General features: G+C 35.3%; 7 protein-coding genes and 1 long non-coding RNA gene across 15 annotated transcripts; 4 read left to right on the forward strand and 4 right to left on the reverse strand.

Moving 5' to 3' along the window:
* The first annotated feature begins 317 nt into the window (after nucleotides 1-317).
* LOC124309638 (actin-related protein 2-like) lies at nucleotides 318-7666 on the forward strand. Of its 2 annotated transcripts, XR_006909275.1 has the most exons (6): nucleotides 318-536; nucleotides 1366-2190; nucleotides 2348-2711; nucleotides 3156-3459; nucleotides 3960-4231; nucleotides 4624-7666. XR_006909275.1 is itself a non-coding variant. In XM_046773471.1 (5 exons), the coding sequence occupies exons 1-5, from the start codon at nucleotides 409-411 to the stop codon at nucleotides 4046-4048; spliced, it is 1710 nt and encodes a 569-aa protein (XP_046629427.1). In that variant the 5' UTR covers nucleotides 318-408; the 3' UTR covers nucleotides 4049-7666. The 2 variants fall into 2 exon arrangements, 1 of the variants encoding a protein (XP_046629427.1); XM_046773471.1 differs by having other exon boundaries at nucleotides 3960-7666.
* A 1180-nt stretch (nucleotides 7667-8846) lies between these two features.
* On the reverse strand, nucleotides 8847-12047 carry LOC124309645 (ras-related protein Rab-39B). The gene is made up of 4 exons (XM_046773493.1): nucleotides 11220-12047; nucleotides 10596-10705; nucleotides 9802-10275; nucleotides 8847-9046 (listed from the first exon to the last, which is right to left on the reverse strand). The coding sequence occupies exons 1-3, from the start codon at nucleotides 11325-11327 to the stop codon at nucleotides 9837-9839; spliced, it is 657 nt and encodes a 218-aa protein (XP_046629449.1). The 5' UTR covers nucleotides 11328-12047; the 3' UTR covers nucleotides 8847-9046; nucleotides 9802-9836.
* Nucleotides 12048-12172: 125 nt separating this feature from the next.
* On the forward strand, nucleotides 12173-14722 carry LOC124309640 (adenylyltransferase and sulfurtransferase MOCS3). Its single transcript, XM_046773480.1, has 5 exons — nucleotides 12173-12748; nucleotides 12813-13026; nucleotides 13486-13784; nucleotides 13898-14365; nucleotides 14534-14722. Exons 1-5 carry the CDS (start codon nucleotides 12571-12573, stop codon nucleotides 14683-14685), a joined length of 1311 nt encoding a protein of 436 aa, XP_046629436.1. The 5' UTR covers nucleotides 12173-12570; the 3' UTR covers nucleotides 14686-14722.
* LOC124309641 (probable galactose-1-phosphate uridylyltransferase) lies at nucleotides 14695-17618 on the reverse strand. 7 transcript variants are annotated; one of them, XM_046773482.1, is made up of 9 exons: nucleotides 17305-17322; nucleotides 17154-17189; nucleotides 16730-16856; nucleotides 16354-16491; nucleotides 16115-16284; nucleotides 15835-16040; nucleotides 15529-15757; nucleotides 15198-15414; nucleotides 14695-15119 (listed from the first exon to the last, which is right to left on the reverse strand). In XM_046773482.1, exons 3-9 carry the CDS (start codon nucleotides 16803-16805, stop codon nucleotides 14845-14847), a joined length of 1311 nt encoding a protein of 436 aa, XP_046629438.1. In that variant the 5' UTR covers nucleotides 16806-16856; nucleotides 17154-17189; nucleotides 17305-17322; the 3' UTR covers nucleotides 14695-14844. The 7 variants fall into 7 exon arrangements, with proteins under 7 accessions (XP_046629438.1, XP_046629439.1, XP_046629443.1 ...); XM_046773483.1 differs by lacking the exons at nucleotides 17154-17189; nucleotides 17305-17322 and adding an exon at nucleotides 17559-17618; XM_046773487.1 differs by lacking the exons at nucleotides 17154-17189; nucleotides 17305-17322 and adding an exon at nucleotides 17559-17616 and having other exon boundaries at nucleotides 16784-16856.
* A 41-nt stretch (nucleotides 17619-17659) lies between these two features.
* On the forward strand, nucleotides 17660-19587 carry LOC124309644 (proteasome subunit alpha type-6-like). Its single transcript, XM_046773492.1, has 5 exons — nucleotides 17660-17820; nucleotides 18006-18100; nucleotides 18205-18286; nucleotides 18840-19269; nucleotides 19373-19587. The coding sequence occupies exons 1-5, from the start codon at nucleotides 17745-17747 to the stop codon at nucleotides 19428-19430; spliced, it is 741 nt and encodes a 246-aa protein (XP_046629448.1). The 5' UTR covers nucleotides 17660-17744; the 3' UTR covers nucleotides 19431-19587.
* On the reverse strand, nucleotides 19576-20505 carry LOC124309648 (probable small nuclear ribonucleoprotein Sm D2). The gene is made up of 3 exons (XM_046773497.1): nucleotides 20345-20505; nucleotides 19849-20104; nucleotides 19576-19762 (listed from the first exon to the last, which is right to left on the reverse strand). The coding sequence occupies exons 1-3, from the start codon at nucleotides 20485-20487 to the stop codon at nucleotides 19658-19660; spliced, it is 504 nt and encodes a 167-aa protein (XP_046629453.1). The 5' UTR covers nucleotides 20488-20505; the 3' UTR covers nucleotides 19576-19657.
* Nucleotides 20506-20553: 48 nt separating this feature from the next.
* On the forward strand, nucleotides 20554-23292 carry LOC124309643 (trafficking protein particle complex subunit 13). The gene is made up of 10 exons (XM_046773491.1): nucleotides 20554-20753; nucleotides 20910-21078; nucleotides 21170-21254; nucleotides 21336-21463; nucleotides 21771-21894; nucleotides 22043-22139; nucleotides 22207-22433; nucleotides 22517-22617; nucleotides 22748-22895; nucleotides 23034-23292. The coding sequence occupies exons 1-10, from the start codon at nucleotides 20711-20713 to the stop codon at nucleotides 23124-23126; spliced, it is 1215 nt and encodes a 404-aa protein (XP_046629447.1). The 5' UTR covers nucleotides 20554-20710; the 3' UTR covers nucleotides 23127-23292.
* On the reverse strand, nucleotides 22163-23732 carry LOC124309649 (uncharacterized). The gene is made up of 2 exons (XR_006909281.1): nucleotides 23318-23732; nucleotides 22163-22952 (listed from the first exon to the last, which is right to left on the reverse strand). It is a non-coding gene; the product is annotated as an uncharacterized LOC124309649 (long non-coding RNA).
* Between the last annotated feature and the right edge of the window lie 8 nt (nucleotides 23733-23740).

A 23740-nucleotide genomic window follows, 5' to 3' on the forward strand; every position in this document is an offset into this window, starting at 1 on the left:
TTTTTGTATAGGCGATGCTTAGCGCGATGCTACCACCAGTAGTAGTATATGCTCTAAAGCAAAAACCTACCCGTGAAAATGTGTCTGTAGCGGCAGTAAAACGCTGTCCTATAAACGTCCCGTGAGTTGATCACGTGGTTCGTCACTACATATTTTTCAGTTGGCTGCACTGAGTGCGTTTCCCCTAGGATTACGCCTTTGCTATTAGTTGAAAACTGAAGATATCGCACTCAGCGTAGCCAGCAAAAAACTCTAAAGACAAGTCTAAACGCGCGAAGCAAAGCTTCAACTATAGCCTTGAACTTGACTAGCGCATTATCAGCTAAAGGGAGTGTCTCGAATATTTTCAACGGGTCGGTATACCTGTCAAACTTATCTTTTATATTTCATTATTTTCGAAATATAATCATGGATCCAGCTGTCTTCCCCGAGGAAATATGGATTAAAATTCTTTTATACTGTGATGTGCCTGACATTATTGCCTTCGGGAGCACCTGTAAATACCTCAGGAAAACATCGGACACCGATTACTTGTGGTAAGTTTCGAGGTTATGTTGCTTAAACGCCCTTCGTACTTTACCGAGCCAAGGCCTTATAGTTAGGAATGACAAGCTAATTATTTAATCATTTTTCAACCCTTAACACATACTCTTATAAAGGTAGTATTACAGGACTATGTTGTACATCCCACAAAGTTTCTGAGCAAAAAGATCATAAAATGATGGTGTAGCATGTACAGCTGAAAGAAATCAAGCCTGTCGAGCCAAATTTTTTCGAAATATTACCGTCAACGTGACCCGCAATTACTCAACCAAAATTCAAAACATGAAAACCCAGCTATTTACAAATTTATAACTGGTTGTCTTGTCTTAATCAGCAGGAATGAGGCTGTTAAGTCCTTATCAGCATTTGGGATACGTGAACTTTGATTTTTAGAGATATATATGTCAATGTTGAAATCAAGCATGGCATTCCCTTAACCCATTCTGAACTGCATTATATCTAATGGTGAAATTTTTTTTTTCAATTTATTTGAATTCTTCATACTTCAACTATACTAAGATATTTGATTTTTTTATAAATTATTTTGAATGTTATTGGTTTGAAGATTTGTTGAGAGCGTCATTCATTGATACTGGACGAAATATCTGCTTTTGATATTTAAAATACATTATACAATTCATAAATTTCTGTAATTGTCAGCAGCCAAGATCATTTGATTAAAATTTGAAGTTGAAATCTTATACCCTCACCCAGGGTAATTGTATTGTCAAAATTAAACCCAACCAACTTCAGCCGCACCCGCGAATTATGGATTAAGTAAACCATGCACGCTTCGGTACATAAAAACTTTTTTCATTTCAGGAAAATCAAATGGCTGCAGCTCATATCCAAAGTACAATTCAAATTTCCTGACATGAAATGTCTCCAGTTACTAAGCGTTAGTTTTAAGGCGATGTGCTACCGACTTCACATGGTAGTGACGCTGGGAGAGAGCGTTCCATTCCCTAAGTGCTACCACTGCAGTGGTTACACGTGTCAAAGGAACTGCGTCGAAGGTTCGAGTTCAAAGGTGGTCATCGAGATCGGGAACAAATACACGTGGGTCATAACGCCTCATTTTGGTTTAAGACGGCATTTCTCTATGTTTGGCATACCGAAATGCAACACGGCCAACGCAGAGGTGCAAACACAGGCACCAAGCATAGCGAGCAGTAGCAGCAGGTTAAAAACTGATGCAAAATCAATTGCCAAAAAGCTGAAACTGGTGAGGCTATCCGAGCTAGCAACGGCAAAAATTCCACGACCCAGTGGACCGTTTTGCGTATTTTGCAATCCGGTTAAATTGTATCGCGAGAAAAAACGCCTCGCATCGCACCAGAATGATGTACAAAAATACTCTAGTACAAATCCTATTTATCAAAAATTATTGAATGGATATTGTGCAGACACCATTGAGGTTCTCGGAATTCCTAACGTCGATGTTGTTAGTCCAGCAGAAGCCCTCTTAAGCGATGGAACTTTTTCGGTGCTAAAGACTTTCGTCGATCACTTGTTTCACCAGATGGGTTTAACGGCGACACTGAGAAAGCCAAACGCTGTACTTATGTTCTGCGAACCACTCGCCATGCATCCATTACTCAGAAAACAGCTACTTCATTACTTATTTCAAGAGGTCAAAGTTGCTAGGTAATTTTATTCGCTAAATTTATAAAAATAGAATCATATGGAAATAATTATGTAGCCGGTTCTTAGATATTTGGAGTATAATCTTCACTGCTGCAGAGAGAAGATTTACTTGTTCAGTTGAATTTTAACAATTTCAATTCTCTCACAATCGTTTCAGGGTATGTTTAGTTCCAAAACCCTTGGCTGCTTGCGCAATGCTCGATGTGGAGACTTGCGTTGTAGTAGATAGCGGTGCTCTGAGTACAACAGTTGCTGTTGTCATCGGAGGAAGGGTGATGCCTGATCGGTGGCGTCTATTGCCTGTCGGTGGATATCACGTAGCCCATCATTTAAAACAAGCGATGCATTGGCAGCCAAAAGAATACCATCAGATTCCTGTATCTTATTTGGACACTATGGCTGTCAAGGAGAGATGCAGATTGAGCTACAACATTGAAAATGAAGAACGGAAAAGAGGGCCAACCAGAAGAGAACACATCAATCTTAGGGTTGATAGTTACGCAGATTACAAACAGTTTTGGGTAGGTAAAAAGTAAATGATATTAAAATTATTTATGCAGGTGTGTCGAGTAATTAGAACAAGTAACAACTATTCTCGATGAATGTTAAATATATCCTTAATTAACACGCAATTTACTGAAATTTGTCATGAATCGATAAGAGTTGTTCATGTAATAATTTGTCGAGAAGGTAATTGAACAGTATGAAATATGTGATGAAAATATTTTGCATTCCATCGATTGTTATTAAAATAAATAAGTTTTCATTGAAAATTGATATGCTTGGTTGATGGGCGTTGCGATCCACCCACGTTTTTTGAGGTGAATTTTAATTTCGACGATTTATCATCATTAAATTCTTTAATGATCGGAAAGAAGTTTGTAAACTTTCTGTAGCGATTAGTCAAATATTTCTTATTATTCTCCAATGTATAGATTGATAGAACAAGAAATTGATTTTGGCAGAGAGTATCGCTGGGTTCTGAGCTTTACATCGCACCTGAGATGATGTACGTTAGCCTTGGGCTCCCCGAAGTGATCAAGGAAGTGACTATGGGCCTTTCGGAAGAACTGACCCAGGATTGTCTATCCCATATTCTGTTGACCGGAGGTAACACTGATTTGGCGGGATTTGACCTCAGGCTATCTAAAGATTTGCGCGAATTACTTCCGGAGCACAGTCCAATTTTGGAGGTCAGAAGCTGCCCAGGAACTCACAGCTGGAATGTGGCTATGGGATCAACTTACGTACCTTTGGCCGTACATCCTGGTATGTTGTCACCTTGTTTGGTAAACACCATATTTTTCTACTGTCATCGATCAGAATTTTGGATTGTATCAGGAGTTGAGGATGAGATAAGAAAAGAGTGCAAAAAGTCTCTTGCTATTTTCACGTATGGCGTAAAACAGGGAATTGAATATCGTTATAAAGCATTGTGAGAAAAGCATTGGGTGGATTCTGGAAAAAGGTCCAATGCAATTTGTATCTTCATTTTAAATATTTGAAATTACAAGGTTAGTTATTCAATATAGAAATCTCGATACATGGATTGCGTTGTGAATTGTAATGCTGAACAATCAACATCGTCGTCCAGCTTTAATGTGGAGCTGAAAAATATTCAGCAAGATTTAATTGTATTTAACTATTTAATACGGAAAGCACTTTGCCGTAATTTTTTCGTTCATCTCAGAACCAAAATATTTTTACTTCTTACCTTTTGTATCTATTTATTCTTGCATCGATAAACGATCCGCTTATTTGACTTGCAGACAAAACGCCACCAGAATATGTGGAAGGGAATCCATTCTGGTTATCGCGGGAAGAGTACGTCTTATTTGGATGTGAATCGCTTGAATAGTAACAAAGTAGCAAAGTGGGAGATAGATATCAATGACGAATGATTCAAGTCATGAATACTAGTACCTTAGCAATGATTATGCAAATTAGCAAACCAGTACATATGTCAAGACGTAATATCAGGAAGAGAAATGTTACCAGTGTCAAGTATATTCTATTCCTATATTGTCTATCAACTCGCAAGGTATGAATTCTCTTATAATATTATAATAATGTTAAATTAACTAGAATGACTTTATACATTATTGAATGCATGTATGTTGTACGGTTTTGAATATGCCTGCACATTATCGTGTAACCGGCGTCACATATTTCATCTAATTTCTTCATATATTTTAACAGACTAACTCACCAGATACCAACTCGAAAAATTCTTTGCAAATTAACCTTATTCAAATAGTAAATCAACAATAAGCAAACTTGCACTTGTAAAACTATTTTAACATAACTCTGTTGCATTATAATACATTCTGAACCAAATAAGAATACTTAATTTCAGAATGAACGTATGAAATTTGAAACTTTTTAACTATAATAATATTTGATATATATGAGAAGTTTAAAATGTTATTCTAGCTTCCCCGCTCATGATACCTGCAGGAACTTCAGAATTTCTTATTTCACCAGATTCTGAATTCGAGGTTCAACTAAAGATTGATAAAATTACAACTAGATGAAAATGAGAATCTAATCTGATTGAAATGTGGAATGAACGGTTTCACTGCCTTATTTCACTATGCTAAATTTATTACTTATGTATCTCTGGCAAGTGTTCAACACGCTATTACATGACACAAGACTGGGAGATGTTATACAGATGTCAAAAATTTAGCAATGAAAATCTTTAAAACTTTTACTACTTGGTAAAGTTTTCTACGCGCAATAAATAGTTTAATTTTAATATGTTACTGCATCTCTTATCTCTCCGCTATATTCTTTCTTTAATTCACATTGAAGAATGATATGGAAAAAGGAAAGTGTGATCAAAACAACTAGTATCATTTAATTTTGCGCGTTAAATGAATTTTAAACTTGCAATAGTATTCCGAAGAATGTCATTTGTTATTTCGTAAATTTATATTGGATTTTTTGCCAAAAAAAAAAAACAAACAAAAAAGCAACACAATAACGTGCGTGTGTGTGTATATATATATATATATATACATAAATGTATGTATGTATGTAGAGATTTTTCTAGTCACCATAAACCTACCTAGAACATTAAGAACAGAGTATACTTCCAAAATAGTAATATATACGTATACATATGATATATATGTATTGAGTAATAATTAGTAATGATAATTAATTGAGAAAAAGTAATAATATATTAAACTCATGAGTCTCTCGTTTATAGGTTTATACAAAGTAAGAACAAAGAAGTAATTGTTATAATAATTTATACGTCAAGTTTCATAATATTTATTAATAATGACTATACCTAATAATGCTGCTTATGATGAGGTATAAAATATAATTAATATTAGTTCACAGCAACGAGCTCAATGAACATATTTTGTTACATATTATAGCAGATTTTTATCAGCTTACTATATAATTCCATCAATACAAAATATTTTCGATAAGATATTGTACAATTTAATGATAAGTTTATTGAATTTTACTAGCACAATGTTGATTTTTTTTTTTTTTTTTTTTTAACCATACTTTTTCTTCTCTTCAGGTAGTTCCTTAAACGACTAAAACCTTGAAGGAACTCACAGCACTAAAGCTGCATTTCTTTTCTATAATGTGTAACAAGTTCATCATTCCAGTTATAATTTCTTCAATATCGATATCTTAAAATATTTCATTACCGCAACGAACGAGAATTCGTACTCGGTGATTCAGTCTCTGTATTTATTTTAAGGCTGTACATTTGGTAACTTGTTGTGATTTCCTTCATAGATTATTCATAATGTGAATGTTCTCAACATTCAAATTTGTATTATAATCAGTGGTCTGCTACAGATGTGAACAAAGGATAATATACCAACATCAATATAGAATCAGCTCTATCTATTTAAGAAAAAACAGTTTCACACCTGAATTCTAACAATCTAAAATGTCAGTGAAAGTGGATGAAAAGAAGAAAAATTGTTAAATAATTATTCATTTCTCATCAGTTTTTACAAAATATTTATGTATAATCCTGTAATTATTGTTGCTTGGCACAAGTTTTTATCCGATGGAAAAATAAATAAATAAGTACATGTGAGTGAAAGGGATATGTTATGAAATTATATCGACACATTTAAGCTTGTCGTACGCTCAAGCTTTTATAATTTTAACATTTAATTTTGTTAAATTATGTAAATAACAAGAGAAACACATTTATTCAATAATTTATTTCACCACACTTTACATCAAGAAGTCTCGTTATATTATAGATAAAATAAAATACAACGGCATGCGTACGATACACATATCCATATATATTTATGTTTACACATACGCACATGTATATGTTTGTGCATATATATACATATGTATGTATACGCACACAATATTTACACACGCGCACACAAATGCCTGTGTTTCTATCGATGTATACTATTTACGACTGTATATTTTGTGAATTTTTTTTTTTTTTTTCTGTCCCAAGAATAGAAAGCCAATAAAAAAAAATAGTTTTATAAAACTTTTTTTCTAATCGTTCTATATTTTATCAACTCTCGTTTCCGCTTTATACTCTTAAGAATTATTTCTTCATCGTTCAGTCCAAAATATTAGCGCTTTTTAATTTGTTCATACTAATTGAATAGTAGCAATAGAATTAATGAAAATTACAGATTCGAATTGTTACAAATCTGACAAATAAGTAAATAACGAATTGCATACTCGTTAGATAAACTGTAAAAACCTTTGGCTAAATGTGGTAATAGTTATTCATATCATTTGAAAAGAAACATTATTATACATGGTAATAATAGAAGATATATTTTTTACTCTATAATCTGTGACGTGCAGGTTTATGACCCATGATAATCACTCTTGCAATTTAAATTTACTCCGATGATAAAAAATACGACCGGAATACAAGAGCGAGGCAAAAGCCTGTTGGAGATCATAAAGGCAAGGTACGTACATCGTGATTGACAAATGACTTTATGCAAATCACTCAATCAGTACAATCTTATCCTATGTTACTAACAGTTAATCGTTTATTTTACTTACTTTAATTTTTTTTTTTTTGGTATCAGGTCAAACCACCCAAGCCACTGAACGTCAATCTTTGCTAAATATCGATCGTATCGATAGACCCGTGTGTTTATGAACTGTTACACTTGATCGCTATGATTTGAGGCCATAGTTGCATTTTAAAAATTTGCAACGGAACGAAAAAACTACATGCGAATCTCCGCGAAAATGTATTATTTTTCTTAATTTACTTGGGTATTTCAAGTTCGACAAAATTAATGAAAATAATGGACTCAATGGGTATACATAAATATAAATATCACGTTTTAATTTGATAGAAAATGTGAACGGTTAAGAATCTGTACAAAAATGACGTTTCAAAGATTCTGTCATATTTAAATTCAAGAAGCATGTATGCTAGAACTAGAAATTTGAAGTACAAACAACGTATTTTATGACAAGTTCGCTATTAGAAATGTATGTATCAAAAAATCTAACATGGGAAAGTTTGGTTCTCTCGAATAAGTAATAAATAAATACTTTAAGATATATTTGTCTTATTTTGGCATTGTCATGTCTCAGGATGCTTTGTTTTCGTTTTAATACGAATTTCAATTAATCGCACTTTTGCAAGAACTTTCGAGTACGATGAAGTAATTAAACGGACGATGATTTACATGTAACATATTTGGACGTGGACTTTGGAGTATTAAATTTTATTCTATTTCCAACAGCTATTAAATGTATGTATGTATGTATGTTCGTGTATATTACAAATTAGAATATATAAAATATACCCTAAGTTTTGAAGAATATTTTGTTTTAATTTCTACCTGCATATTTGTGATGCAAATTTGGCTCACATTTGTTTTTGTAAAATCTTATATATTATCTATGTAATAGCGTTTCAAAACTATTGAAAATCGCAGTGGTATCAAACAACGACTATTTATTCTTGTTAGTAAAACTTTATGAATTTATGTCAATACTTTGACTAATTATACTCTGACTTTTTAACAATAATCACTGTAAAATAGTACGTGTATGGGATAACTTCTGTCACAAAAAAAATTTCGAAACTGTAAAGCAAACCACTAAAAAAATCAAAAGGGTGCTCGACAATTCTTCTCTGATTAACAAAACGACACTTTATGTATTCCACAAAGGTACTATCGCGTTATTAAAAACAATTAAAATATTAGAAGGCGCTTTCTATATGTATATGTATATATATATATATATATATATATATATATATATATATATATATATATATACATATATATATGTAAATGTGTCAAGGCTTATCTAGAAAGAAATATTTCAATCTTCCAATATGTACCTGAAATTTTAAAGGTTCCTTTGATCGTAATTATACCAAGATAGTTATTTCGCAAAACTTGTTCAGTAATTGTAAGTGCAAAAATTTTTCATTTAAATTATTACAAATTGATAATTGTAATTTAATTTTTGGAAAAACTTGCCGGAAAAAATATGTGCGCCATAAATTAATTTATATTTTCTTTCAAATGAACATTGGAAACTTCAGGCTCATGTTCTAATCTATTGATACTTCAATATTATACATGTTAATTTTTTCATATTATTATTATTACATATATATACAAATTATATACAAAATTGTTACAATAACTCTGAACAAATTGTTTCGATGCTTATAAATTCTCTCTGTTAGTCTTTTTTTTTTTTATTTTTATGAATATGGATGTTCAAGGTTTGATCAATTTCATGGCAAATCTTTGAACGAGAGAACAAAAAAAGGTATATCTTTCTACCTCGTCTCAACTTTTGCCAACAGCGCTTACATGTTATGATCCTAAAAAGTTTTTACCTTTAAGGTAGTACCGTGATAAATCACTTTTCTTACAATATCTTTCAATTTTTGAATACACATAATTTGAAGTGTCCTTTATACGTAGGAATTTTTTTTAATAGTCCTTGCGGTACTAAATTTTGCAATATTAGCGATCAAAAGTCGTACAATTTACATGTATTCCCTATCCCGACCGTAGTTAGCGTGAGCATTTTATTCAATAACAGCCATACTTTTCTTAGAATTTTTTTTAAAAACTGAGAATTATTAATTGAGGATATAACAAGTAATTTTTTTCAAAAAAAACATAAACAAGCAGTATTCATTTTTTTGTAAATAATTCTTAAAGTTTGTTGCTTTTAATGATTTTCGAACTTTCTCTCATAACCTGACCCGTGAGAAATAGTGACTTGGCAACGTTGCCCTACGCGGGAAGTTTAAAATGCCATAAAGACCTAACGAATTGAAATAAATGTCAGAACTTTGCGGATATAGGTTACGGTACGGTTCAGTCTCCAATTATAACTAACCTCAAATTGATTTCATAACAATACATTTCTCTACAACACATGCTTGAGGGGCAAGAGATACTGAGTTAGAATGCAACGTTGCCAAGTCAGACAAAAGACGCAATGGGAAAATTTTTATACTTCTGCGCATGCGAGAGGAGGCGCAAAGGTGTACTGTATCTCAACTACTTTTTACTTTAGTTGTAATGTTTTATACAGGGGATATTTCTCTGGAAGTTGAGGACTGCTGCTATCACGGTACTACCTTAATATAAATTTGGATTAATCATAAACTGCCGCTATTATTAGCAGCAAGAACTTTTCGCAGGTTCAGCTTCGATTAAATTGAAATCCAACCCTCCGGGTCTAGCAAATCCAGTTTTGATCCCATCCCATCCATCCTCCAACTTATACTCACCCGTTTGTATTCTGTTGTATACTTCCTGCGTCACCGTTTTAAAAGCATCTTCAACATTTATCCCTGTCTTAGCGCTAGTCTCAATGTGGTGGACTCCGTGCTGATCGGCAAAAGCCCTTGCTTCCTCCTTTGAAACCTCTCTTCTACCTCCATTGCTCACTAAATCTACCTTACATCCTACCAATGCAAAAACGGGACGATGAGGCTCGATATGCCTCCGTGCTTCCATCATCCATTGCGGTATGTGCTCAAAACTCGCTCTGTTACATACATCGTAAACTAGAAGTGCTCCAACCGAATTTCTGTAGTAAGACTTCGTTATGGACCTGAAATATGGACAGACATGTACTTTTGTTACTAATTATGTAATTATATGCAAAATACTGGGCGTTTAGTTAAACGACGGTTCAAAAAAAATATTATAGAATGTAAGGAATTTGAAAGAATAATGCATCTTCACTGGATTCATGCTGTAATAAATTAATTTTTTATCATCAATACATTTACAAACGTCACAAGGCTACTAAAATAGGGTGCCGTAGTGTAAGAAGTGAGAAAAATGAATCAATTGAAGCCTCGCGAATTCTTGGCTTATTTCTTACAATACTGATTGAAAATAGGATCAATTCCTGTGCATAGTAGCTACCTAAATCTTTCTTGGCCTGCCGTGTCCCAGAGCTGTAATTTAATCCTCGTCCCATCTTTGACCTCGATTAATCTGGCAAAAAAGTCTACTCCAACTGTTGGGTCCGATAGCTATAATGAAAAAGTAAGCTTATAGTTTTCCTAAATTAGAAAAACAGACGAACCAATGTTTAGGTATGAATCATGCTATTTGTATGGAACTTGGAATTTTGAAAGGTTATTCCCTACGAGTCATGCTTGCACTTTGATATGCAATAAATGACGATTCATTTCTCAAAACTAAGCTGGTTGGAAGGTCATGGATTAGTTTTGAAGTGATCGTTATAGTATGAAACAAATTCCAAAAGTACGAGTAAGGGACAAGGAAAATTTTTCCGACAATCAGCTCGGCATCTGTATAATAATATCTATGATCTTCAAATACAGACTTCAGCATACGAAATGAAAATAATCGGCGACCGAAATTCTTAGGTCAATAGATGAAACCACTGAGTGGTAAAAGTTTTGATCAATTATGATGCGTATTCGAGGTTGTTATCAACAAATTACAAAGATCAGATGCGATAAAGGGTCAAGAGTAAAAATAAATATGCATAACAGCAAAATAAATGACAACCAGACGTACCTCGGCGAATTTACCATCGGTAAAATATTTTAGCAGTGAACTTTTTCCAACCGTACTGTCTCCGATAAGAATCAATCGGAATTGATAGTCAAAAATAGGTTCCACCATTTTGACGTTTTCGCTTTTAGGGGCGGCGCGATTCGTTCAATTACAGAGCGATAAAATTGTGCGTCGCCGTGTTAAAAATAGCGCATCTTCGTAACCTCCGAACGTTGCCAGGAGAGTGGAATTTGTACAAAACACAAGAGTCCTTTCGGCTGATCGTGACACATTAATTGTCACTTCCTCTAGCAATAGCTTTGTTTGATTTGTATTGTTTATTACGAGCAAAGCCTGAGACTTGCATATGATTTCAACTGCGCATGACGCGCTTTTTTTTTCTATAGTTCCGAATCAACTACGTCTTATCATTCGCTCGACTAACGTAAAATTTGATTATCCCAGTACTCATTTTTGGCAGACGGTTAAAATTCACTGCCGAATCCCAGCGCTCTAGATAATTAACCGCGATATCGCAGTGGCCAGCACTTTACTTTAAATTGTCAGATACGCAGTTAGAACTTATTTTGTCATGTAATGCCACTTTGAGGTTAATAAGCATCGCGGAACGGCAGGAGATATGCCAGAAAAACATTTGCTCTCGATTGCCTTTTGTTTTGCTATGGTCAATATCACCAACAACAAATACATTCGGTTGATCAGCATTGATCACAGCTGACGTAACATACGCGTACTGAGCTGATACGAGCCTTTATTGCATATCTACAGATGCGTATGTAAAAATTAGCCATGAGATTAGGTGTATTCCTGAAGCAGAGAAAGATATATCTCAAGCGTGTTCCTCACTGAAGTATACACATATATACATATATATGTATATAGGTATATTTCAGTGGTATTCCTGGTTCCCCATCTGTATGTCAGCCATATTGGATTTTCAACTAATCACATTTGAGATCATTTAGCGCACGTTTTAAAATGTGAAAATCTTGAACGTGTTGAATCAACGTTCTATGAATTTAGCTGCGAGAGCGTTTTCATTCGTTATAATTTTGCTGTGAATGTGAAATATTGGACCACACCACCACAAAGTTTCGAATGAGTGAAATTTTTTCAATTAATTTATACGTAGAAGCGTCGAAAAACAGTCGACATCTCAGCCAAGATGTCGTCCATGGACAATTCTAAATTCCATTCCTAATGACCACGATAATGACATTGTCATGTCGACAAATTCAGGATTGGGTTAGGTCAGGTTAGGTTAAGAAATCTGCACGTTCTCGGAACAGGTTTTTACTGGCTCGCGTCAGTATCGGAGTTGATTTTGGTTTCTGATAGATAATTCTAAGCAATGAACGAAGAGGAATTAATACGAGAAATTGTCGCTCTTACAAAGACATTACGCGAGAAGAAAGATACGCTCAGAAGCTTACAACGAGATAAGCATGTAGTTCAAGAATGCGGCTTGACCAATGAAGAAATTGGCAGATACAGCAGGCAGATTTTAGTGCCTGAAATTGGGGTGAAAGGTAGATCAAATATATCCAACCCATTTGACAAGTAACAGTGAAATATCTCGGTTCCTTTTCCTAGGTCAATTAAAGTTGAAGAAGTCATCGGTGCTGATCGTTGGCGCCGGAGGCTTGGGATGTCCTGCAGCATTGTATTTAGTTGGTGCTGGCATTGGGCACATTGGTATCATTGACTATGATGAAGTCGAAATAAACAATCTTCACAGGCAGTTATTACACTCCGAGGAGAGCATCAGGGTCCCCAAAGTCGTGTCGGCTACAGCGGCGCTGACTCGGTATATTTTGTTTGGCGCATGAAGCTTTGTCAGATCGAATGACTATTCATAGGTTTCACAGATCCTGCCGATTCATGCGTGGTCGGTAGTGAAATGAACTACTGCGTTCAGTTTTGATCCACTACAACAGTTTTATTATAACAAAAGGAGTCGATGTATTTTTTCATCTACATAGTACAATCAAAACCATGATTATTTATTTTGATACTGTGAAACAGATTTAATGATTTGATACCTATATTTTGAGTTTTTGAATATGCACCAGAAATCGGTGGCTAGAGAAAAATGAAGAATTTTCATCGAGTAGATAGTAAAACAAGTCCAATGTCTCCTACCATATCGTAGTAAGGTGAAACTGAACAGTACTCTATTTTACTTGCGTTATATGCGATGTCTGAAGTCTGAATATTAATTATATCTGACATTCTGATTACTAAAAGTATTAATTATTATTCCCAGGTTGAATAGCAGCGTCAATATAACGCCTTACAAGATGCAGTTGGACAGCAGCAATGCTTTGGAAATAGTAAAGCAATATGACGTTATTTTGGATGCTACCGATAATGTCGCTACCAGATATCTATTGAACGACGCTTGCGTGTTGACTGGAAAACCGTTGGTTTCTGGCTCTGCCTTGAAATTTGAGGGACAATTAACTGTGTACAACTATCGGGGTCCCTGTTACAGATGCGTTTTTCCAACCCCACCACCTCCCGAAACTGTGACGAACTGTGGAGACGGAGGCGTGCTGGGCGCAGGTACTTTTGAGGCCAAGCATTAATTTGAAAAACGTGCAACAAAGAATTACTAGTTGCTAGCAATTATTGATTCAAACCAGGAATCGACTAAAAATATCTAAACTATTTTCTAGCTGTAGGAACAATCGGCGTTCTCCAAGCCTTAGAGGCGATGAAAATTATTTTGGAAATGTCCGGCGTGCTGGCTGGCAGATTGCTACTATTTGACGGAACGGAGACATTATTTAGAAATGTGAAATTGAGACCAAAGAATCAGAATTGCTTAATATGTGGAGATAATTCGATAATCGATAAGCTGATTGATTACGAAGAGTTTTGCCGGGCCAAAGCGAATGATAAAAATCCAGGTTTAAAATTGCTCAAGGAATCTGAGCGACTCTCTGTTAAAGAGTATCATAAGTTTGCTGACAGCAGTGCAACATCTCATGTACTAATTGATGTTCGGTCTCACGAAGAATTTGAAATATGCAAATTGCCCAATTCTATTAATGTTCCATTCACCCAAATTTCTAAACCTGACAGCCATGCACTTGTGGAACAAGTTATCAGAAGTATGAGAAATGGGGATACTCCTATAGACGGTAAGTCAGTTCAAAATTTATCCTTAAGACCAACGATTTCGTTCATCTACGTGAGATAAATTATCTCTTGATTGAAACAGTCGAATCTGTTCCTGTTTAGCTTTAGTATTTACATTCTTATGGAGAGTCGAACTATCTTTCAAATGAAAATTTGTTCTGCATTTTCAGTAATTGTGATATGCAGACGTGGTAATGATTCCCAAAAGGCGGTGAAAATTCTCAAAGGATTGATCAATGACGAGGCTGTAAACATAAGAGACGTAATCGGTGGTATTCACGCATGGGCAAAGAACGTCGACCCGACATTCCCAATCTATTGATGTACAATATCGTTAATAAACCTCCTTTAATTTCCTATTTACACGTATATCTTTTCTATACAATCGTCAAAAAATATATAGTCAATATTTTAAAACGTGATAATTGGCAGATAGTGAAATGTATGTCAGAATCACTCTAATTTCCTAATTGACTAGCCTCTATGACTTAGATGCTTCAGGGGGATTGCACACACAAAATTTAGCAGGCTCGTCAGGTGGCAAACTCATTTCGGGATGTCTGTAATGAGCGTCTGATACTGCTCTAAGTTTTTGAGCTGCTTGTTCAGGCGTTAAATCTCGCTGACTTTGTGCCAAGAGTTCATATCCGACCATGTGCTTCTTTATCGTTGCAGAACGGAGCAATGGTGGGAGATATATTCCGTGAAATGTCCAGTAGCGATAGTCCTCGTTCAAGTATTGGCCAGTCGGAGCACCTGCAAGATTCAAGAGACGATATTTGATATTTTCATGATTTTCTCCCTGCACTTAGCAGCTGATTTACCGAAACCTACCATGCCATCCCATTGAATAAGGGAAGGAGCATTGGAATAAATTATCGTATCTGGTACACAGTCGCTTCATTATAAGTGCCAGAGACTCTTGTTGACTTGCCGTCAGATCTTGCATTCTGATTACTTGTCTTTTGGGTAACACCATAGTCTCGTAAGGCCACTGCGCCCAATATGGGACAACAACTACCCAGTCGCAGTTCTCAATCACGATACGTTCCTGAAAACGTGTCAGTTACTGTATTGCAACATTTATTCGCACAGTTCAAAGATTCAAAGATATTAATTGATTTACTCAAAATCTTTGCCTTTGAACAATTATTTCCCGAAGTACCTTTCTATCAATCTCTTTTCGTACATAATCAATCAAAAGCGGTTTTTGGTGACGGCGGTAGTAGTTGCAGAGAAATTTGTCCTTTCTCTGGGCTTCAAAGGGCAGAAACGAGCTACTCCAAATTTGGCAGTGCGGATGAGGGTTACTACATCCCATTATAGCCCCGCGATTCTCGAATATTTGTACCCAGGCCCATTTTTTGCTCAGTTCATGCATTTCGAGTATCCATCTGATTGTAAAATGTTGAGTCAAGGTTTCACGACGCTGTATCATACAGTTGAAACACATTTTTGCGATAATACATACTGTTTTATTACTTCTTTGATATCTTCAACTTTCATCAAAGCGATGGTAACGTTCGATTTTGGGTGAAAGCACATCACTTTACAATTTCCCGTTGCTGGACCAATCTTGAAAAGCTCGTCCGAAGATTCTGGCGGACTTGGAACAGACTCCAACAGTGCAGGAAAGTCATTTTCAAATGAATATGTGTTGCGGTAAGGTGGAGTCACCTGGAAACAATAGTTATCACAATGTATTTGAGAAGTTGCGCTACTTTTCTTTATCTCTTGCAGGTTCTGCTCACTTTACCACTGCTCCTAACGTTTCCAGGACACAATGGATTCTTTGGATCATATTCGGGAAGCTCTTCGTCGAGATTATCTTCTACTTGCCCTCCCCAAGGACGTTTCATACGATGCGGGGATACCAATATCCATTCTCCTTTCAGAGGGTTATATCTGATGTGTTGGTGTTCTGCGAAACAACATTAAATAAGTAGCATATACAAACATCCGTATACCTATGCATCATTCCCGACCATACCTGTTGGATCAAAGTCATTGTTAGTCGCCATATTTCCACAGGTTACACTCGAAGGTTGCCCTTTCTCCGACATCAATGATTCATCTTTGCTCGGGGTATCACGAGTGCATTCAAGCTCTTTGGACCTTCTTCGTTTACCTAAAAAAATTGAATAAAGTTTAAATCAAACTTAACGCAATCACCACCAGATGAAAACAATATCTGTGACCTTCGCTGTACTTATACTTTGAAAATAATAGTGCAAGAATGTGCAATATAATGATTATGAATCACATGCGTTCAGTTTCGCAATAGCGTATGAAACGCTGTAGCAAGGGAGTTTAAACAATGCATACTGTCGATTATCTGCAGTTCGACTGTCGAAGTTTATAATCACCAATATCGCACACCCCTTTTGCTTTGCCATTACCATCTCTAGTGCGATCCTTACCACACTTTTCCAAGGAACTCATCTTGACGTGTCAAATCGATTTTTCTTCGGTGCTTCTCAGGGTACCGAGTCTCTATGTGGACATTATGTCATTAGAAGTTTTACCAACTAGATACTAGATAACATGACATAGCTAAGTAGCGTAATCCGGATCTGATAACATCGTCATTTGTTATCTCGGATCATGCTGCCTGATTATTACAACTGTATGTGATGTAAACGAAGAAATCGATCACTATTCAATGACAATGAAAAGAAGATACTTTAAGAAAGTGTATGCTAATATATACCGCAAAACAAATATTTATTATTCGGTTGTCAATTAATTTTTCTGGAAATACATACATGCTAAATGACAAAATATACTTGCTTATTGACGCGTGTACAAAATCAATTTTTTAAGCCTCTGAAAGGAAAAAAATTGAACTGTTCATTTCATCATTTTGTAAGAACTTTGATCTTTTTAATATGTTTATTTTAGAAATTGACAATTATTTTGGACTTAATTTAAAAATAGATAATTTCGAAAGTGTCAAGTGTTGGTCGAATGTGTCAGATCGCCGCGGTTTCAAAACCAGAACAAAGAGGTCGCTTATATCGGCGGACGGCCATCTAAAAATCTCATAAATGGTCATATATAAATGGTAACAGAATAGGCTGATGAAATAAAAATCAGATATCCTTGGCGTTCCGAAATGCCACCCAGGTGACTAAACGGTGTGTTCCGAAATTGGCTGACAGCCCTAAAAACTCCCTAGGACAGAGGCAGATCTACTCACGAACTCGGCAGCGCAAAAGTGATAAAAGATTGTTGACAGCACTGGAGGTAGTTCGGAATCGGAACGCACCCTAAGTGAAAAGAAAGCTAATCTTCTCATTCAGGTGGCGTTTTGGAACGCCCCCACCCGCCACAGCAGCGCAAAACTGACTGTGAGCAAAGCCGTCAGTACAGAGAGCGAAAATGTCGCGAGGAAGTAGCGCTGGTTTTGACAGGCATATTACAATATTTTCGCCGGAAGGTCGGCTCTACCAAGTAGGTAAGTCTGACAAAAAAGTCGGCAGTATCGCCGTTTTCTTTACGAAAAATCCGACGATCCCCGAGCGAGTATTCCGTGCAACATTCGACATTTCATTACCGTGTTTATGATGACTCGGCGTGATTAGTGTTTCACTTTTTGATGGATAGTATTCTGTATTAATTAAACCGTTGTTTGTGTTCCAGAATATGCGTTTAAGGCTATTAATCAAGGCGGCCTGACCTCCGTCGCTCTTAAAGGCGTCGACACCGCGGTATTTGCTACACAAAAAAAAGTTCCGGTAGGTTATGTTGTCAGATTGAGGAGAAAAACGGTTTTACATCGGCACATCATTGACTCATATCTTTACACCACTCAATAATTTACTTTTCATCTAAATTACAGGACAAGCTTCTCGATGCCTCAAGCGTTACACACGTTTTCCAATTGACTGAAGATATTGGCTGCGTCATGACTGGGATGATTGGTAAATTTTTAAAGTGTTTCCGTAATTAACCTGTGATATTGAGAGTTTTAAAAGTGTTGTATTGATATGCATTATACATTTTATTCACAATCCAAACTAATCTCGAGAAAATCTTTTTGTCACAGATATTTTCTGCTGACAATTGTGAATTTAAGAATCATTTCCAACCAATTCAATTTCACCAACCATTTTCAAGTGTGGCCCCTTGATTAATTGAAACTTACCCGACGTATACCTGCTTACATAGATTTTGTTTCTAAGCATGAAACCTATGGAACTTAGGTGTTTTTTTTTTTTTTAATTATTTTTAAGAATACTGCTATTTATGCTCTTGATATATTCCTAGAAAAAGGTTTCATTAATTGAGAATCAAATTTTGCTATAAAAACAGAACCATCATTTTTCAGGATACTTAATGTTTAATCGTGGAGTATATTTTTTTGGTAATAATTCTCAAAACTGTTACTTACAACGATTTAATTAAATCGTAAAAATTACATTATGTTTTACATTGATACTTGAACGAATCTTTAATGAATTGATATTTTTACAGCTGACAGCAAATCTCAAGTACAACGTGCTCGTTACGAAGCTGCCCATTTCAAGTACAAACATGACTACAGCATTCCTGTAGACACTTTGTGCCGCCGTGTAGCTGATATTAGTCAGATTTACACTCAAAATGCGGAAATGAGGCCTCTGGGATGTTCGATGGTACTCATAGCATACGATCAGGAGAAAGGGCCTTGTGTATATAAAACTGATCCTGCAGGGTACTTCTGTGGCTACAGAGCAATTTCAGTTGGTGCTAAACAAACCGAGGCCAACTCGTACTTGGAGAAAAAGTTAAAAAAGAAGCAGAACTATGATCACGACGAAGCGATTCAGCTGGCTATCACTTGTCTTTCGACTGTTCTTTCTGTTGATTTTAAACCAACTGAAATTGAGGTCGGAGTTGTCTCCCAGAGCAATCCGAAGTTCCGGTAATTCATGAATGAATTTTCATGTCGCTTTTTTTTTAAACCACTTGTTTGCAGTTATACATTGTGATTAACTCGTTCTTTCTTTCCTTTCATGGTATCTTAGTGTTCTCAACGAGCAAGAAATCGATAAGCATCTGACCGCAATTGCAGAAAAGGATTAATTGGTGAGATCGGGTCGAAAGGATATGACCAAATGTGTAATTAATCACAAAGTGTCATCTGATTTCTTTTTTACTGAATAATCAATGTTATCGATGATATGTACTAAGTATGCATAGGTCGAAGTACACTGAAATAAACTCTGGCTTACGGCTTAAAGTAGGTTCTTTATTTTAGTATAATCGCAGCTTGTTAAAAATAATTACAAAATTCTTACAAACTAGTGATATTATTTGCCCGATGCTGTGGCAAGTGGGTTTTTCAACACCAAGATAACCGAATCACCTCGCAGGAACATTTTTGATATGAACCGGTCTTTGTTCACTGGTTTAGCCTGCAATTTTTAATCATAGTTATTAAATTTTACCTATAATCAGTTATAAATGTTAGGGTAAGTGAGGTCAGTTTCGATTTTATTACCTTTTTCTTTCCTTTTCCAGTCCGTGGTAATTCTGTCCACATTTCTTTGATGTTTTCCAATACCATATTACAGTGTCTGTCAAATGCTTTGACTCGGCCGAGCAGTTTCTTGTTGTTCCGACAGTTGATTAAAACCTGGGTGTTGTTTTTAACAGATTGTGTCAGAACGGACAGGGGACCGGTGTTAAACTCCTCTTCTTCCCTTTTAGAAAGTTCCTCAGGTGTCATTTCAGACTTTGGTTTGGTTAGCGACGCCCTGTAATCGAACATTTGTTAAAATGAAATTGTTGTATCACGTTTAAAACAGAGTTCAATTATTAGCCAAAGTTAACACATCAGTATGGTCATAAATCATATTTAAAAAATATTCTAAATCTTGATGAGAGGTTAAGTTAGGTTAGTTTTTGTTCGTGACTTCTAAACTGGAAATAATTCGGCTACTTTATGCTATCAGATTCAACGATAATTTGATCAATATTATTGAGAGCACACTCACATTATGTTGTTGGAAAAATTCTTGCTGTTTATAAACTGCTTCAATTGATCATCAATTTCTTCTCGAACCTCGAAAAGCGTCTCTCTTTCGCCGTGCAAACGTTGTGGTTGTGCCGGAATCACCCAGATTCCGTATTTGTTCATTTATTTTACTAGTTACAAAATTGCCAGTCTTCAGCCGCAGAATTCCCTATGATCTTAACTTCAATCAGCGATGAGCTCTATGGAGATGAGTAGGTCTCTGCTTCAATGTTTGACATAAGAATCCCCCAGATGTCATAGGTTATGCATCCAGATTTTTCAGATCCAGATTGACTGTTGAAAAACAACACGGAATTTATTACTTGATTACCACCGAACGAGAGAAATGGAAGCAAAACCGAAAAGTGAACATTTGTTAGCGTTAAAAGGTGTGTTTGAACAATCATGACCAATTAGTTCTCAAAATATTGTATAATTGAATGAGTAAGAAAATTCATGTCAACTGCATCATACGCCTAACTTATTCGTTGATTTTTGTGTTTTGTTAATTGAAAACTTCTTCATTAAATTCTATTTATTTCTAGTTATGCGGCTTACCAGGCCGACACTTGCTAGTCCAGTAATTGTCTCTTGCGACTCGACAGATCTTCCAGGTAACACACTCAATAATGAGCTTAAAAATGACAACACCTCCCTCCAGGGAATGGAGACCCTTGCTGTTGGCCAATTCATGATGTTGCCACAGAGTTTTGGGTAATAATTGATCACAATGGCCGAGATGAAAAATTTTTTCCATTTTCTTCCGATAACTTTACTTATTATAAATGCTTTACAATTGTTTCAGTAATATCTACTTGGGAGAAATATTCTCGAGCTATTTATGCGTTCACAACGGTAGTTCCCAATTAGTTAAAGACGTGATTGTGAAAGTAAGATTCTTTTATTTTTCAGTTTTTATGACAACATTTGAGTTGGCTAATAAATAATGCTTTAACTAAAATCTGTTACAGGCTGATCTTCAAACTAGTTCCCAACGAATACCTTTGTCTGGTCATAACGGTATGCCTAAGGAACTAGGCCCTGATAATACAGTGGACGAAGTTATCCATCACGAAGTTAAAGAGATTGGGACACACATGTAAGAGAGTTGCGCTATTCTGTAGTATGGCATTTATTATATTTTGGTGTTTTGTAGTACAGTCAAATTTTTCAGAGATTATTGGGTCCCTGTTTACAGGTACAAATTTTGTTGATTCCACTCTGTGAAATCTATAGTTATTGGAATTTGACAACTTCAATTTTTATAAAATCTCAGATTACTAGCAATCCGTGTTATTTCTTTGGTTGAAAATTTCAACTGTCTGGTGTACTTTTGTGAGCAAACCACTCTCATCAATCCTGAACTGCGAAGTTTCGAAAATAAAAATTCACAATTTCATTTTCAGATTGGTTTGCGAAGTTACATATACCCCCACAGTTTCTGAACCTGTTCCATTATCATTTCGCAAATTTTTCAAGTTCCAAGTCGTCAAACCACTCGATGTTAAAACCAAATTCTATAATGCAGAGGTAAATGATCTTTCCTTTAATGGATCTTTGTTTGAAAATTATGACAAAGAATACATTAATGAAAATTTGTTATCCTATTTAATTTATAATTAAAGGACCCAGTTATAAATGTATCAAAAGTTTACGATTAATCATATGATTTTTCTAGTCTGACGACGTTTATCTGGAGGCTCAAATACAGAATCAAACTGCCGGTCCAATTTGTTTGGAGAAAGTAGCACTTGAGTCATCCCACTTATTCAATGGTGAGATAATTTTTGTAACTATGGCAGGGGAAACGAAAAATTTTAACTAAAAATGTACTCTCCACAGTAACAACCTTGAACACAAACTTGCAAGGTGAGTCTATTTACGGGCGAGTGAATCTATTAGATTCTGGATCGAGCCGGCAGTACTTATACTGCCTTACTCCTCAGCCGAGCTTAACCAAGGATCCAAAAATGATGCATAATGCAACTAACATAGGAAAACTTGATATCGTTTGGCGGAGTAATTTGGGTGAAAGAGGACGCCTACAAACGAGTCAGCTGCAGAGGATGGTTTGTTTCAAAAACAGCAATATGCGTTTAACATGTAAAGCTCAGCTGATATTCGATCTAATTGATTTTCGGTTGTCTTTAAGGCTCCAGATTTTGGAGACTTGAGAGTAACAATGAAGGAGATACCACCTATTGCGTACCTGGAAGAACCAGTGAACTTCAAATGTCGTATTGTAAATACTTCGTGAGTAATTGAAAGCATTCATTGACAGTGATAAATGTGTAGAGAACCTTTCGAATTTATCGTATTCAAGTTGAAATAAAATAACATCAATGAAAAATAATGCTCAGTTCAATATATGTTTTGTTTACAGAGAGAGAAGTATGGATATAATGTTGGGCCTAGAATCTAATAAGTCTATAGCATGGTGCGGAGTCTCTGAGACTGTGATAGGAACTCTTAAATCGGGAGCATCGTGCGACATTCCATTGTGTTTAATTCCATTCGACACAGGGCTTGTTGTGAGTATTTATTTTCAAAGATTTTCATATCCAAAGCTGCATGTATAGTGAAAAGTGCTAAAACAAATAATTTTCAATATATTATAATGGGTAATGATTTCACAAGAGAGACTAAAGATAGATCATTTTCGCCTTTAGACTGTTTCAGGTTTGAAATTAGTGGACACATTTTTAAAACGCGTCTACGATCATGATGACCTAGCCCAAATATTTGTACATCAAGTCGACTAATTATTATTTATACTAATAGAAAGTGTTACTGGAAAAGAGATTCTAATATAATATTTGTTGTATAAATATGTAAATATGATCAATAATTATTAAATCTGATGATAATTATCTATTACGAAAGAAAGTTTATTATCAATTTATTGAAATTTTATGATCTTGTTAATAATTACCTATCGACGAAAATTACCTACTATTATTAACAATGACAAATTTGTACAACCTAATTCCTTCTTCATCGCCACAGATTTGTTAAGTTATGACAAATTTTAAGAAATAACTAATCGATTGAAATTAATGATTAAAATTAATCATTTTCAAGTTGATTTTTTTTTTTCCCCCAATACATTAGTGACATTCTGCAATTATTTGACGAAAATTTGATTAATATAAATCATACAATGAATCTTGCGTTATAAAGAAGGTAGCAAGAATCTGATCTATACATATAATATACCAGATATCTAATCCCCTTTAGGCAAAAATATCACGGAATTTGACTAATCGCTACGGATTTTCTCGATCCATCGAACATCGATATGTAGTCTCGACAGCATGCGTCGATCGGAAGTTGTTGCATTAAACGTGATCGAGTTTCGAGGCCTCGATCAGCATCG

This window comes from Neodiprion virginianus, chromosome 7, assembly GCF_021901495.1.
Source record: "Neodiprion virginianus isolate iyNeoVirg1 chromosome 7, iyNeoVirg1.1, whole genome shotgun sequence".
Taxonomy (NCBI): Eukaryota; Metazoa; Arthropoda; class Insecta; order Hymenoptera; family Diprionidae; genus Neodiprion; species Neodiprion virginianus.

Coding starts and splice junctions, on each gene's coding strand:
- LOC124309638 (XM_046773471.1), top strand. CDS start 409: ATGGATCCAGCTGTCTTCCCCGAGGAAATATGGATTAAAATTCTTTTA. Junction 2,191..2,347: donor CAAGAGGTCAAAGTTGCTAG/GTAATTTTATTC, acceptor CAATCGTTTCAG/GGTATGTTTAGTTCCAAAAC. Junction 2,712..3,155: donor CAGATTACAAACAGTTTTGG/GTAGGTAAAAAG, acceptor TGATTTTGGCAG/AGAGTATCGCTGGGTTCTGA.
- LOC124309645 (XM_046773493.1), bottom strand. CDS start 11,327: ATGGTGGAACCTATTTTTGACTATCAATTCCGATTGATTCTTATCGGA. Junction 10,706..11,219: donor CCGATGGTAAATTCGCCGAG/GTACGTCTGGTT, acceptor TTTTCATTATAG/CTATCGGACCCAACAGTTGG. Junction 10,276..10,595: donor GCAGGCCAAGAAAGATTTAG/GTAGCTACTATG, acceptor TCCATATTTCAG/GTCCATAACGAAGTCTTACT.
- LOC124309640 (XM_046773480.1), top strand. CDS start 12,571: ATGAACGAAGAGGAATTAATACGAGAAATTGTCGCTCTTACAAAGACA. Junction 12,749..12,812: donor GCCTGAAATTGGGGTGAAAG/GTAGATCAAATA, acceptor TCCTTTTCCTAG/GTCAATTAAAGTTGAAGAAG. Junction 14,366..14,533: donor TGGGGATACTCCTATAGACG/GTAAGTCAGTTC, acceptor CTGCATTTTCAG/TAATTGTGATATGCAGACGT.
- LOC124309641 (XM_046773483.1), bottom strand. CDS start 16,805: ATGAGTTCCTTGGAAAAGTGTGGTAAGGATCGCACTAGAGATGGTAAT. Junction 16,492..16,729: donor AAAAGGGGTGTGCGATATTG/GTGATTATAAAC, acceptor CAATTTTTTTAG/GTAAACGAAGAAGGTCCAAA. Junction 16,041..16,114: donor ACGTTAGGAGCAGTGGTAAA/GTGAGCAGAACC, acceptor TATTGTTTCCAG/GTGACTCCACCTTACCGCAA.
- LOC124309644 (XM_046773492.1), top strand. CDS start 17,745: ATGTCGCGAGGAAGTAGCGCTGGTTTTGACAGGCATATTACAATATTT. Junction 17,821..18,005: donor AGGTCGGCTCTACCAAGTAG/GTAAGTCTGACA, acceptor TTTGTGTTCCAG/AATATGCGTTTAAGGCTATT. Junction 18,101..18,204: donor CTACACAAAAAAAAGTTCCG/GTAGGTTATGTT, acceptor TCTAAATTACAG/GACAAGCTTCTCGATGCCTC.
- LOC124309648 (XM_046773497.1), bottom strand. CDS start 20,487: ATGAACAAATACGGAATCTGGGTGATTCCGGCACAACCACAACGTTTG. Junction 20,105..20,344: donor AATTTTTCCAACAACATAAT/GTGAGTGTGCTC, acceptor GTTCGATTACAG/GGCGTCGCTAACCAAACCAA. Junction 19,763..19,848: donor CTGGAAAAGGAAAGAAAAAG/GTAATAAAATCG, acceptor TAAAAATTGCAG/GCTAAACCAGTGAACAAAGA.
- LOC124309643 (XM_046773491.1), top strand. CDS start 20,711: ATGGAAGCAAAACCGAAAAGTGAACATTTGTTAGCGTTAAAAG. Junction 21,079..21,169: donor ATGTTGCCACAGAGTTTTGG/GTAATAATTGAT, acceptor CAATTGTTTCAG/TAATATCTACTTGGGAGAAA. Junction 22,896..23,033: donor CATTCGACACAGGGCTTGTT/GTGAGTATTTAT, acceptor TTTCGCCTTTAG/ACTGTTTCAGGTTTGAAATT.